Here is a 15,814-nt window from a genome sequence, read left to right on the forward strand (position 1 = left end):
GAATCTAAGCATGCCGAAATAAATGAAAATGGTGGTTGAACCACTCAACAAACCTCAATCAAAATTCAGTCAATAAGCATAAACTTGAAGCAATGCTTAACATTTTTCAACAATAAAATCCCAACAATCCTAGTCTCATCATGGACTTATGCAATTCATCATTGGCAACCACAACAAAAACACAAAGGTAACTGAAACAAAAATAAATTTTTTTTTCAAATTTTTCCTACCCCCAAACTAATGATGACATTGTCCCCAATGTCACATTATGCACAAATTAGGAATAGAAAACAAAATAGAAAAAGGTGCAAGATAGTTCCCTGATTAATCCGTGAAGTTGAAGTTCCGCTCAACAGTGTGCACACTCGGTCCTCAGCTTTTTCATCACCCAAATTCTGTAAAAACAATTGGAAACTGTAGTGTCCACTATGTTAGAAAAATCCACTGACTAATATGAAAGTATTACAACCCTAATCTCGTCTTTACATCAACTAGAAATTAAAACAAGAATGAAACAACTAAAACAACTAACACAATCCCAAAAAAAAAATATCAACTGAGTTCAATGTTCAAAATAAAAGAAAAACAGAAACAACTAAAACAAATACAAATAACGAAAACTAAAACAGGTGCTCATGTGCTCATTCTTTGGCCTCCTCCTCATCCTCGGCGTCATCCTCTTCTGAATCGGAGCCCATCCACTCATCTGAATCCCATTCTTCCCACTGGTTTTCTGAAGTATCAATCTTAAAGTTGTTACAGTAGCTCAGTTGCAGCTCATGTGTCTTCTTGGTCTGCTCTGCCAGTCACCCGTGACGTCGCTCCATCCGTTTCATCTGACCCATCATTTTCTACATCATTTCTCTCATTGGGACTATTGAACCGGATGAGGTGGCAGCTGCTGTTGTTCTCCTTCTCTTGGTGCCTGATTTGGGCCCTTCTTCTGGTTGAGGTGCAAGATGTTTGTGGAAGTAGGTTGTGTCGAGGACTAGGGCAGCATGGATCAGTGGCTCATCATTCTGTACCTCAATTCCTGCTTGAGTGCACAACTCTGTAATGAGATGTGGGAACAGAAAACTGCCTTGCCTTGATTTGGCTACATGTTGAATGTTGTTCAGGATAATTTGTCCCACATCCATTCTCTTTTCTGTGGCAATAGAATACAAAAAAAAAGTGCCTTCTCATACATCACTGTACTGTAGTGCGTTTCTAGCATCATCCTCGCACTGATAAAATACTGCCACAACCGAGCCATCGGTGTCAAATTAGTTCCCTTAATGCTTTTCTTGCCTTTTTTTGAAACTTCCCAAGTGGTGTCTGGTTTTGTAATGACCGGAAGAATAATATCATCCTTAAACTTTGTCTTCTTAAAATCCGCATACTCATCCCGGTCAATGTGAGGTAAGCCATAGAAATCATTGATGACCTTTGCCATAAATACCACATGAGTACCCCTCACAAAAACAACCCCCCATCACATTCAGGGAGGTTGGCATAAAACTCTCTCACCAGTGGTTCCACAGTCGCATGTGCGGGTTCACTCATAAAGTCCTCCCAACTTCTCCCTAGACTCCACTCATCAGCCTAGTTTGCAGTCAGTCCACGCTCAGGGATAAATCCCTTGTCTTTCGTTTTTGCTGCTGCCTCATACTTTTTCCGAGCCTTTTCATTTACAAACCAGTCGTCTACTTTCTTTCCTTTTCCCTTGCCCTTGGATGGTACCTTAACTTTGAGCGGCATTTTCTCCAGAACTACACTTCAACTCAACAATGTGATAAGCATTCATAATATCTATATATTTGTTATATTTCCTCATGTTTTAATGGTTATAAATGCTTAAATCTTGGATTTTGACTATGTTTCGTATTTTGTGGAATAGATTAAGGGGTTAAATCAAATTGAATTCAAAATCAAGAGATTTGGAGAGAAAAAATCAGAGCTCAAAAAGAGATACATTCCAGAAGCGGATTTTGCTTAAAGCATGGGCACGTCCTATTTTCCCAGAATGTTCACAAAAGCAGTCAGCAGATAAAGCGTGGGCGCGCCTTACTGGATCCAAGATTTTTGACCTAGGCTTACAAATTTGCTGGAGAAAAAGATATGCATGACAGTTGGAAAGATTTATTTACCCTTTCTTAATCTCTAGGATTTGCCCAGACTCCCTATTTTGGTGGGATTTGCTTTTAATTAGTTTCCTGATTTAGATAGGGTAACTATTATTAGATGGAGTTATAAATAGGGAGATTATTCACAAGAAAAGGGGAGATCTGTCTCACTCTGTCTCTCTTCTCTTTTTCTTTAGGCATTCTTTTAATTATGTGTAGCTAAATACTTTTCTTCCAACTGGAGGATAATTGAAGTTTTGGTTCTTCAAGAATTGTGAGATCTAAATAATTTTTAGTGTTCTTTTATTTCTTCATTATTTATATATCTTCTATGTTTATTAAAAATTATTGTCTTGATTGATTGATGCAAAGGGCCCGTTGTTCAATTATCAGGTTAATAAATTGCCATTTAGAACTTTAAATCCGTAATTGTTTAGGTGTTCTAATATTAGTGGTAAAATAACATAGTTGATTATAAAGGGATTTTTTATTTATGTTATGAAGATATATAATCTAGTCTAAATGAATCGAGCTTGTGTATTTGTTGGCTAGAATTGGTAGTCTCTCTAATTATTAATGCTGTTGATAGATTAAATCCTAAGAGCTTGTTTAGGGTTGTTTATTGACAAGGAAAGTAATCAAAGAGCTTGTTTTGTTTATCGAGAAAGTAAGGAGAGATAGGTTGTTAGAGCTTGTTAATAACCATAACCAATTTGGTGAAGAATAGAAGATTTTATCCTTGTATCTTCGATCAATTCTCTGAACCAATTCTGAAATTATACCTTTGGTTGGATATTTGCTTGATATTGATTTTTTCCTTAATTTTTAGTTGATTATAATTGCTTTCTTTTTATTTCACTTCGAAAATTCAAAACCCCCCTTTTTGTTTGCTTTAATTTTCATTAAAATAAATCTACCCAATCTCTGTGGATACGACCTTGCTCATCATTGTTACAATTTATAATTTTTTGACAGTGTGAATTTTATTATTTGTTGGATTTGAGACCTACCAAATTTTTGTGGTAAAATAACATAGTTGATTTTAAAGGGATTTTCGATTTATGTTATGAAGATATATAATCTAGTCCAAATGAATCGAGCTTGTGTATTTGCTGGCTAGAATTGGTAGTCTCTCTAATTATTAATGCTGTCGATAGATTAAATCCTAAGAGCTTGTTTAGGGTTGTTTATTAATAAGGGAAGTAATCAAAGAGCTTGTTTTGGTTATCGAGAAAGTAAGGAGAGATAGGTTGTTAGAGCTTGTTAATAACCATAACCAATTTGGTGAAGAATAGATTTAAATGAATCGAGCTTGTGTAATTGTTGGCTAGAATTGGTAGTCTCTCTAATTATTAATGCTGTCGATAGATTAAATCCTAAAAGCTTGTTTAGGGTTGTTTATTGACAAGGGAAGTAATCAAAGAGCTTGTTTTGGTTATTGAGAAAGTAAGGAGAGATAGGTTGTTAGAGCTTGTTAATAACCATAACCAATTTAGTGAAGAATAGAAGATTTTATCCTTGTATCTGTGATCAACTCTCTGAACCAATTTTGAAATTATACCTTCGGTTAGATATTTGCTTGATATTGATTTCCCCTTAATTTTTAGTTGATTATAATTGCTGTCTTTTTATTTCACTTTGAAATTTCAAAACCCCCCTTTTTCTTTGCTTTAATATTCATTAAAATAAATCTACCCAATCTCTGTGGACACGACCTTGCTCATCACTGTTACAATTTATAATTCTTTTGAGAGTGAGAAATTTATTATTTGTTGGATTCGACACCCACCAAATTTTTGGCACCGTTGCCGCGGATTGGTGTTAATTAGATTTATTTTAATGCTTCGCTCTTCTCGTGCATGTGAACTCCAACACGATCCTGAGATTGAGAAGACGGCTCGGGAGTTGAGGAAGGAAGCTAAATTGCATGACAAACAAGCATTTTCATCCTCATCCCCCAGATTTAATTTAGTACCTGACTTGGTAGATTCATCTAGTGATTCTTCTAGTGACTCTGAAGTAGAAGAAACAATGGATGAACAAGAAAGAACTTTAAGGGAATTGGCTGCACCAAATGTAAGTCAACAGCCACTCTGCATTACATATCCAGCTTTGGAAGTGGGTTTTGAGTTAAAATATGGATTGATCCATTTGCTCCCAACTTTTCGTGGTCTTGAGAATGAAGATCCTCATAAGCATCTGAAGGAATTCCATGTGGTGTGTTCAAGCTTGAAACCGCAAGAAGTGACTAAGGAACAAATCAAATTACGTGCTTTTCCATTCTCGCTGACTGAAAAAGCAGAGGATTGGTTTTTTTTATTTACCCCCTGGCTCTATAACCACATGGATGGAGATGGTGAGATTGTTTCTTGATAAATTTTTCCCTGCCTCACGAGCTGCTTGCATTAGAAGGGAGATATGTGGAATAAAACAAAAAGATACAAAGACCCTTCATGAGTATTGGGAAAGATTTAAGCAACTCTGTGGAAGCTATCCACAACATGGAATTTCTGAACAGCTCCTCATTCAATATTTCTACGAAGGGCTCCTACCCATGGAAAGGAAGATGATGGATGCAGCGAGTGGAGGTGCCATAGTGAACAAAACTCATTGTGACGCTAGAGATTTGATCTCCATCATGGCCGCTAACTCAAAATAATTTGGATTCAAGCAGGATACATCTCCAATAAGGGTGAATAAGGTAAGTATATCTTCCCTTGAAAATCAAATTTCCAATCTAACTTCTATTGTTCAACAGTTAGCTGTAGGAAATATGCAACAAGTGAAAGCTTGTGGAATTTGTGCTGCCATCGGTCATCCAACTAACATGTGCCCTACACTTCGAGATGATTCTTATGAGCAAGCAAATGCAGCTGGAGCATTTCCAGGCCCACCACAAAGGAAATATGATCCCTATTCAAATACCTACAACCCATGATGGAGGGATCATCCCAATTTCAGCTATGGAGCAAGACCACCATTCCAACACTTTCAGCCTAGACCACCTGCTCCACCACCACAACAAACCTCCACAAGTTCAAGTATGTCTCTAGAAGAAATTGTTAAATCACTTGCAACTAACACGCAGCAATTTCAACAGGAGACAAGAACAAGAATGCAAGAATTGGAGAATCGAATGAGTCAACTAGCATCTTCTATGAGCAAATTGGAATCTCAAGGTAAATTGCCCTCACAAACTATTGTTAACCCAAAAAAAAAAATGTTAGTGCAGTTACCTTGAGAAACGGGAAGGAGTTGAAGGAACCCAGTAAGGCAGCACGTGGAGAAGAAATTGAAAAAGAAGTAGTTGCTTTTCAACCTCAAACTGACCAGCCTAGAGGACTCGATAGTGAACAACCAAAGGCATTGGTGACAAATCCTCCCTTTCCAACTAGATTGACTAAATCCAAGAAAGAAGAGGAAGAGAAGGAAATTCTTGAAACTTTTCGCAAGGTTGAGGTAAAAATTCCCTTACTTGATGCAATTAAACAACTGCCTCGATATGCTAAATTTCTCAAGGAGTTGTGCACCAACAAGAGAAAGTTGAAAGGTAATGAGAAGATACGTATGGGGGAAAATGTTTCAGCCATCCTCCAGAAAAGATTACCTCCAAAATGCAAGGACCTAGGTATGTTTACTATCCCTTGCAAACTAGGTGATATTAGGATTGAGAAAGCAATGCTAGATCTAGGAGCTTCAATAAATATCATGCCTCTCTCTATTTATTCATCTTTGAATATTGGTCCATTAAAAGAAACAAGTGTGATTATTCAACTTGCTGGCATATCTAATGTATATCTTGAAGGAGTCGTGGAGGATGTGTTAGTACAAGTTAATGGATTGGTCTTTCCTACTGATTTTTATGTTCTTGACATGGAAGAAGATGACTCTTCTAATTCAACACTAATGTTATTAGGAAGGCCATTTCTAAAAATATCTAGGACAAAAATTGATGTGCATGATGGTACACTCACCATTGAATTTGATGGTGAAATTATTAAATTCAATATTTATGACGCCATGAGGTACCCTAATGATGTGTCTTCTGTTTTTGTTATGGATGTTATTGACCCGTTGGCACAGGAACAATTACAAAGGAAATTACAATTGCAAGCGTTGGAGGAAATTCGCAATGATGCCTATGAAAGCTCGAGAATATACAAAGAAAAGACCAAAGCCTTTCATGATGAACTAATTTCTAGGAAAACAATTTCTATTGGTCAGAAAGTTTTACTTTATCACTCTAGACTGAAGTTATTTCCTGGTAAATTGCGTTCTAGATGGGTAGGTCTTTTTATTATTACTAATGTATTTCCCTATGGTGCAGTTGAAATACAAAGCTCGGATACAGGTAAAACTTTTAAGGTCAATGGTCATCATTTGAAACCTTTTTATGAAGGTTTTCAAGTGTATAATGTTGATCAAATTATTTTGGAAAGTCCGAATTATGGCGATTAAGAGGTGGCAACATCTAGCCAAAGACGTTAAAGAATGGGGCTTTTGGGAGGCAACCCAACTTTTTGTCTTACTCTCCTTGTTTTCTTTATTTTATTTAGATTATTTTTAGTTTTTTTTTTTATCATTTTTCGGAGTGCATTTGATTTTCTTTCCAATTTGTTTGGCAGAAGATGATTTTCGTAACCCGTGGCACGCCTTATGGAAAATCTTGAATCATGGAATTGGGCAACAAACCAGACGAGATCTTTGAATACAATGTACCCACGCCTTACTCCAATTGTTCTCTTGCTACCTCCTTCACCCAGCTTAGTAGCCATCCATCTCGCACCATCTCGCCTCATCTCGCACCACCACCACGCGAGCCTATCGTCCACCCCCAACGCAGCAGCACACCACCTTCACCCCCAAGCATGTGACTGATATCTTAGTTGATGCTCAAACTTTTCAGGGGAGTTTTTTGCTTACTCTTGTTCTTTTATAGTTTTTGAGCATCTATTTTTGATACATTGTGGACAATGTATGGATTAAGTGTGGGGGAGAGTCTTTGACATATGAATTTGATACTACTTTGAACTTCACATTTAGCTCCCTTTTGATCAATTTCTGCGTCATTTTCCAAGAAAATTTTCAAAAATCCAAGTGATGCTTTAGTTCTTGTTCGTAATCCTTCTCTTCTAAGTTCTAGATTCTGTCGATGCTTATCTCAAATGATCTGGATTATTGTGAATTATTGAGATAAATTGAGGCGTAATAAGGGATTAGCATGAATAGTTGAATTCTTATTTACTACACAGTGATTAATTGCTCTTGATGATTGATTGAATGGAAAATGTGAGGGATCTAATGCACATGACCCTTTTTGTGCGCTTTTGAACCAATGAGCATTCATATTATATTATGCTCCATTTTCCTAATTGAGTGACAGTCATACATAGTTGATTTTTCTAGAACTTGCTTTGTTATGCATGTCAGGAGACTACATTGTTGAATTGGATGCATTGAATTAATAAGGGCATCTAGGTGGAGCCATTTAGCTTTCTTAAAAAGCCCGCCTTGATTTTTACCTTAGAAAGCCAATTTTAAACCTTGGCCCTTTTTGTTGGAAGTTAACCATGATATAAGCAATGTCAACCCATTCTTTTGTTGATTTCCCTCTTTTGAACCTTGAATTGAAGGATCATACTAGTTTGTTCAGATGAGGCTTCAAATTATCTTTGAAATGATTGAAAGATGCTGGGAATAAAGTGATTCAAGTTACAAGTGTCTTGGTTTTTCAAAAAAAAAAATTAAAAAAAAAAAAAAGAAGAAGAAAAATAGGGGGCCATGAAGAAAGAAAAGTTGTGCAACTTCAATTGTTTGGAAGTGAATTGATTGAAGAAAACATTTGACATTATTGAGTTGCGCTTTGTGTGAAGAAGTTGGTATAATTCCTTTGATAAAAGTACCTAAAAATTCCTTCTCATCACACCTTATCTAAGCCCCGTTACAACCCATTTAAGACCCATAGATTTTTTTGCATTCAATTCAATCAATTGATGGTAAAGATGTGATATATTAGCAAGCTTATGGTAAAGGTCTTCTATGTTTTGACTTGAGAGTTCATTGATACCTTAAACACTTCGAGCGTATTGAGTAAATCCAATGAGAGGGTGTTGGATCCTATTGCATTTTGATTTTGAGAAGATCATTGAGCTGATTGTTCATGGGTGTGGTTTATAAGAATTTACTCTATGAAATTGCGCGTTTCTTATTTGTCCTTATATTTAAATCTTTAAGGCATGATAATTTGGATTATAGAGGATGAGTAAAGGTAGAAGAAGGAACAATGATGAGAAAAGGTGATGAACTTGAGCTATTGTATGCTTGAGGACAAGCATTGTTTAAGTGTGGGGGAATTTGATAAGCATTCATAATATCTATATATTTGTTATATTTCCTCATGTTTTAATGGTTATAAATGCTTAAATATTGGATTTTGATTATGTTTCATATTTTGTGGAGTAGATTGAGGAGTTAAATCAAATTGAATTCAAAATCAAGAGTTTTGGAGAGAAAAAAATCGGAGCTCAAAAAGAGATACATTCCAGAAGCGGATTTTGCTTAAAGCGTGGGCACGTCTTGTTTTCCTAGAATGTTCATAAAAGCAGTCAGCAGATAAAGCGTGGGTGCGCCTTACTGGATCCAAGGTTTTTGACCTAGGGTTACGAATTTGTTGGAGAAAAAGATATGCATGATGGCTGGAAAGATTTATTTACCCTTTCTTAATCTCTAGGATTTGCCAAGACTCCCTATTTTGGTGGGATTTGCTTTTAATTAGTTTCCTGATCTAGATAGGGTAACTATTATTAGATGGAGTTATAAATAGGGAGATTATTCACAAGAAAAGGGGACATCTCTCTCCCCCTATATCTCTCTTCTCTTTTCTTTAGGCGTTCTCTTAAAAATTATGTGTAGCTAAATACTTTTCTTCCAACTAAAGGATAATTGAAGTTTTGGTTCTTCAAGGATTGTGAGATCTAAATAATTTTCAGTGTTCTTTTATTTCTTTACTATTTATATATCTTCTATGTTTATTAACAATTATTGTCTTGATTGATTGATGCAAAGGGTCCGTTGTTCAATTATCAGGTTGATAAATTGCCATTTAGAACTTTAAATCCGTAATTGTTTAAGTGTTCTAATATTAGTGGTGAAATAACATAGTTGATTATAAAGGGATTTTTTATTTATGTTATGAAGATGTATAATCTAGTCTAAATGAATTGAGCTTGTGTAATTGTTGGCTAGAATTGGTAGTCTCTCTAATTATTAATGTTGTTGATAGATTAAATCCTAAAAGCTTGTTTAGAGTTGTTTATTGACAAGGGAAGTAATCAAAGAGCTTGTTTTGGTTATCGAGAAAGTAAGGAGAGATAGGTTGTTAGAGCTTGTTATAACCATAACCAATTTAGTGAATAATAGAAGATTTTATCCTTGTATCTGTGATCAATTCTCTGAACCAATTCTGAAATTATACCTTCGGTTGGATATTTGCTTGATATTGATTTCCCCTTAATTTTTAGTTGATTATAATTGCTTTCTTTTTATTTCACTTCGAAATTTCAAAACCCCCCTTTTTCTTTGCTTTAATATTCATTAAAATAAATCTACCCAATCTCTGTGGATATGATCTTGCTCATCACTGTTACAATTTATAATTCTTTTGAGAGTGAGAATTTTATTATTTGTTGGATTCAACACCCACCAGGATGTTTGATAGATTCTTGGATATTCATATTCATATTTGGCTAATTTGACTAACCTCTTGACTTGAGGATGAACTAAGCTCCAGTATCAAGCTCTTTGGAGAATTAATGATGCCTGTTTCATTATTAGTTTTTGATATATTCATGGAGCTTGGAACTACAGTTCCCATCTTTCTCTCTGTGTTTGACTAAGAGTTTTTCCACCTACAACAACAACTTATACACCACCTGTTGAGCGATCGGAAGTGATCATTCCAAGTGTAGCCAGCCATTGCCTCACTAATAGGTGCTTACTTTAGACCATTGTTTGTTTATGAAATTTCATATTATTACTGATTTATTTCTGAACGTAAATTGATTCAGTTTTGATTCCTTTATTATGCGGCCAACCTTCGGCAATGATGGTCATAGTGAGCATTGATGGGGGTGACATTCAGAATAATTTAATGAACACTTCTTTTTTGGCGTAGACACAATATGAACATTTAAAATACATATATATATATATATATATATACACTGTCCATTTATTTTGTTTTTCTGTGTCTTATAAATAATGTTATATTGCAAAGTATTTACTAATGAAGCATATTTTATTATCAAAAAGTTGCAAACTTACATTCTTAGATAGGTTATACATGTTTTTGTTGTGGACTCTGTAGCCAATAATAGTTTGTGTTTTGTGGCAAATAGAGTTTGTGTTGGACGATGAAGGATGACAAGTTTTATTTTATTTTATTTTTGCTCATTTCATGGTGCTGGGTAGCCTCTTAAAATGGCGAAAGATTAATTGTTGGACCTCAAAGCAATGGTTATATTCCATGTAGGAACTACTAATTTTAAGAAGGGCAGAATTGTCATTTCAATTATATTATTATGTACCAAATTGTTGTAAGAAAAGTGTTGCAACTCTTCTTTTGCTTTGAAAAGGGAATATATCCTATCACTAAAATGTTCCAATATTATTTTATTCTTCAATTAATTAATTTATTTGTGTCAAAACCACTTTCATAAGTTGTGGGACTTTCAACTTCTATGTATTGAATTCAATTAATTCAATTCCTGCTGAATTACAAACTGACCTTTTCAATCTTCCATCACTTGCATTTTATCAAATTAAAAGAGGAATGTGAAAGATTTGTACTGCATACATTAATTGAATGCATGTGAATCATCCCTATTTTATCAACACCAATAAGCAGTAAACACAGGGACCAATTAAATATAAAAGCCCAATTTAAAAAAAAAAAAGAACAGTAACAAAATGTTCTATTATAATCAATATTTGACATATTTTTTTGTGAAACAATAATCATTTACAATTTCTTAAAATATAAAAATTCGATAATAAAATAAAAACAGTATAATAAATAAACCCGCACAACGCGCGGGCATGCCATCTAGTTCAACCAAATCGTGAGCCAAAAACTCACTAATTATAGCATCAAACCTGTCCATTTTTGACAATTCTCTACACTTCAAAAATTTCAACACAAAATCTTCTACAACTTCACCAAATCATCACATAACCATACACTACTTCTCATGGCTAGAATTAATATATCAATAAACATCAAAACCAGCCCATAATTCTCTCATACCATCACATACAAACATGCAAAAAAATTCATTCAACAAAGTCTTGCTCAAATTAAGGTTCAAATTAGGTTTACTTACCTTGAATATGTGAGATTATTTCCCTTTTGCTCTAAATCTCTTCCTCTTGGACCTATATCATATAAAAACCATAAAAATTTAAAACTTTAAAGTTTAATCACATTCCTTTTGCTAGAATCTTACCATAAGATGCTTTAGGATTGAAAATCTCCAAAAATACAAACCAAATCCTATGATTTTCCTTTGAAATTTAGTGAAGGAAATTGAGAGAAAATGGGGTATAGGTGGTGTTAACAAGGTCTTAAGTATGTTAGGGTTTCTTCAAATAAAGCCTTATATCAAATAATATATGCATGTATTCCCATTTTTCCCTTGCACTTCCTATGAAATTCCATCTATGTCCTTTAGTCAATTACTAAAATACCCTCATTTTTATTAGTTTCTCCATTTATTCTATTTCTTTTCACTCCCCACTCTTTAATCTAATTAAGAGTGAAATGGCCATTTTACCCATAATGAACTTTTAAGGAATTTTCTTCACATTTGTCTAAGGTGACTTCAAAGAAATCCAACTACGGGTATTAAGGCATAAGTAAAATTACGTACTTTGATGTGGGTATTACACAATGCAGCCACATGTGCTCCATTTCCAACTTATAGGTCCACCTGTCCCTTAGCGAGCACTCTACTTTGTCTTAGTCCCTACACATCAGTACAAATGTGAGTACCACATCCTATGTCAATGACCTAAGATATTAAAGGAGAGAAGTTAATCTCAATCATAAACATACTTGAAGTTGTAGAATCTGACTTCTTCTTACTTGCGAGGAAAGCCATGCAGTGTTTCCTCTAGTGGCTTGGCTTGCCACAAAAGAAGCAGACTACTTTGCCCTTCCCTATGCCACTCTCAGGCCCAAGATCAACCTGTCATTTGGGCTTGGGCTTAGGTTTGGCCTTGACCTTACCCTTGCCGTTACCCTTTCCTTTACTGGCAGCAACCAGTAAAATAGGCTTGGACTTCTTCAAGTCCTGCTCTACAGTCCTTAGCATGTTCAAAAGTTCCGACAGGGTTTTCACCATCGTGTTCATATTGAAGTTCATTATGAACGGTGTATAAGAGTCAAGCAAGGATTGCGGAATCAAATCCATTTATAATTCTGCATCTAACTCAAATCCCAAAGTCTTAAGCCTCAGTCAGACAACTTCCAAACAGTGCTTTTGACACCTTATACCCTCATATCGAGCATTCCCTTCGAAAAGCTCTTTGAAGTGTAGAATGATGGCAGCATTGTCCATATTCTCATTGTGCTTTTGCAGCACTGGTGTCATCAATGTTAACATCAAGCATTGAACACCATCAGCATCATCAAGGAACTTTTGATAAATATCCTTTACTTCCTAAGTGGCACCAGGATCAGGCTCAGGCTCAGGCTCAAGCTCAGCCATGTATGGCTTTTCAAGGATATACAAGTTCTTTTCCGACTTGAGTATAATTCGAAGATTACGATACCAGTCTGAGAAATTGGATCCATCCAACCTGTTTTCTTTCTCGATTATTGGTCGCAGGTTCATTATGCTCATTTGGGTGAATCTACAATTGCAGAAAAGATAAAGTCATTATAAAGTTCATTATTAGTTAATATGGTCTTTTATTAAACGATGCTCCCACTATTTTACTCAAGTCAATAGCCCTCACTATTAACTCGGGAAAGCCTGTTGACTTTCCTAGTGGACTGAGATCCCATCCGGCCCATTTCAAACCTTCGCTTTGGCGAACAAGCCAAAACGAGTTGATTAGGTAGGCCAACAAACTTAATCCACACCAGTTGATAGCTCTTACTATCAACGTCAAATGTTAAGAAGTCAACAAGCCAATCACACAATCCAATGGCTCCAACCATTGTCCTCAAGTGTGATTCTCGGTATCAGTAGAGTGGACACTACATGCCACCATGTACACACAATATGTGTACTTCTCTACTATGCCTATGACGCGTTTTTCAACCTTCGCTTTGGCGAACAAGCAAAACCGTCATTTTAAGTCAACCCATCACCATTAAAGAAAACTCCAATGCATTTTAACCTCCCATTGGTATAAGTGTACCCTTCGCTTTGGTGAACAAGGTTTCGACGAACAGTAGTTTGATTAAAACCATGGTGATGAAAGGCTTACGTGACTTAATATCCTTTAATTGAGGGTTTGTTATTTAATGTCTCACCAGATTATTATCTTTGTTATAATGACATTGTTTGGCATGTTCTTGAATATTCAACCTTATCATGCATTCTAAACAAAATATTGAAACGTGTTGGTACGTGTTGGTACGTGGAACCGATTTCCTCGAGCCTAAAGGAATTGGTAGGTCACCTAGGGGTCCTGTAATAAAATCTTGAGTCTTCAAGTATGATCGTCTCTTCCTTGATCCGTCTTCAAGTACATTACAAAAACATCATTCTAAATTTACAATAAAATTAATCTCAAACTAATTTTACATCAACAAATTTAGAAACCTTGATTTACATTCGAGGGGAATGAGATGAGAAGAGAATGTACATCGAGAAGAGGAGAAAGGCAGGACATGCAGGCCCTATTTAATATATTACAATCATACATACCCAAGCATTTTAAAACATTCACCATAGGTCTAAGGCTCATGTACCGGGCACCATGCAATATACAAACAAGAACATAGCATTCATTCAAAAATAATCAATTTTGAATTGGGTAGGTGAATTATTAATTACCCCCTGACAATCTACAGATCTACATTTGTTCTAAAAGTTTTGAAACATTATAATTTGGCCCCTGCACACTCGGAAGTGCGCTCGCTACGGCGATGAGTTAGATCGCCGCAATGTGCATTGATTAACGTTGCGCTCACACTAAACGTGCGCTCGCCGTGGCTATGGGTTATATCGCTGCAGCAGCGCTGATTGCAAATAGCGTTCATCCTAAAGACAATCCATCGCCGCGGCGAGCGCTGATTTTGCAATCAGCATCAATGCCAACATAGCACGCCGCAGCGATGGGCTATATCACCGTGGTGAGCATACACTGATCTGTAGCACTAGATCGGTTCAACCAGCCACCAATAATACGCCAAACGAATTTTTGCAATCATTCTACTGATTTCAACAAAAATCTATAACCAAATATTCCAAAGTTGCATTTCATCAACAAATTTAAATTAATTGATTAATCGATTTCTTAAAACATGCTCTCAAGGCAACACGTTATCAATCAAATACATGTAATCAACCATCCACAAAAAACTATAAAATCTGGTACCATAGGCTCTAATACCACTGTTAGGAAACGATCATACATGGCAACGGAAAAACAAAACATTTCAACATGGATCGTTCCTTAGAACCAACGTCAAGGTACAAATTTACAGTTTATATATATTAAATAAGAATTTGCAGATTTTAGTTTAGAGGTTTAAGAAATCATACGCGCGTTTAGAGGCTCCTCCAACTTGTCTCTAAACATATTTCGCTACCGACCTAAGTGTAGGATCGAACCGATGTAGTCCACACGAAGATAACCTCAAGGAACTAAAGAGGGATTTGCTAGATCCTCTTTAGCCTTTAAGAGCCAAGAAGAAAACAAAGTGTATTTGATCTTAGCAAAGAATGCAATCTGGCTTGGAGAGTGTTTAAAGGGGCTAGAATTTTTTCTTTGAATGATTGAATGAGTTAATAAAAAAAAATATTTCACAAAGTGTGCACTTATATAGTGCACACTATACCCTATTCCATCATGGAATGGGCTTGGGCTCCAACCCAAACACCCCTTGTATCCAAACATCCCCTTTAAGAATGTTAATTTTAATTTATCATTATCTCAATTAAATTCAATTAATATATATTTATAATATATATTAACATTTAACAATAATGATAATTTATTTAAATATATGCGAACACATATTTAAACGTAATCTCACTTATTTAATTTTAGTATCAAATTAAATAAAGGCTACGACCTCAGCAAATTTAATTGCAATATGAAATTACCAAATTACCCTTTCGCCTAAAAAGATGAAAACACCCTTCTTATAAGCTGGCTTTTAAATTATCTTCTATGTGTGTGACCCATAGACTCCTCATCACACCTGGAGTATGTAGTATCACGATTAACACCAATTAATCGTCTCACTACACACAGACCAAGATTGACCCCTAGTAAGGCATCATGGCCACCCGATAGATTCGGATTCAGTGAAGCAACTACTTGTCAACGATATGGTTACCGTACAATTCAATCCTTTCATCTTCCGTTATCTTGACGAGACCGAGGACCTTCGATTACTCTCGATATTATATATTCAGTTACTAGACCAATGACCTGTATAATAAACTAGATAGAGCAACAACTCAATCCCA

General features: G+C 35.6%; 1 protein-coding gene across 1 annotated transcript; it reads left to right on the forward strand.

The window, feature by feature from the left end:
• Positions 1–5,148: 5,148 nt before the first annotated feature.
• On the forward strand, positions 5,149–6,563 carry LOC116107025. The gene is made up of 2 exons (XM_031393331.1): positions 5,149–5,284; positions 5,338–6,563. The coding sequence occupies exons 1-2, from the start codon at positions 5,149–5,151 to the stop codon at positions 6,561–6,563; spliced, it is 1,362 nt and encodes a 453-aa protein (XP_031249191.1).
• Positions 6,564–15,814: the final 9,251 nt, after the last annotated feature.

The sequence above is a fragment of the Pistacia vera genome, unplaced genomic scaffold (assembly GCF_008641045.1).
Source record: "Pistacia vera cultivar Batoury unplaced genomic scaffold, PisVer_v2 Contig526, whole genome shotgun sequence".
NCBI lineage: Eukaryota > Viridiplantae > Streptophyta > Magnoliopsida > Sapindales > Anacardiaceae > Pistacia > Pistacia vera.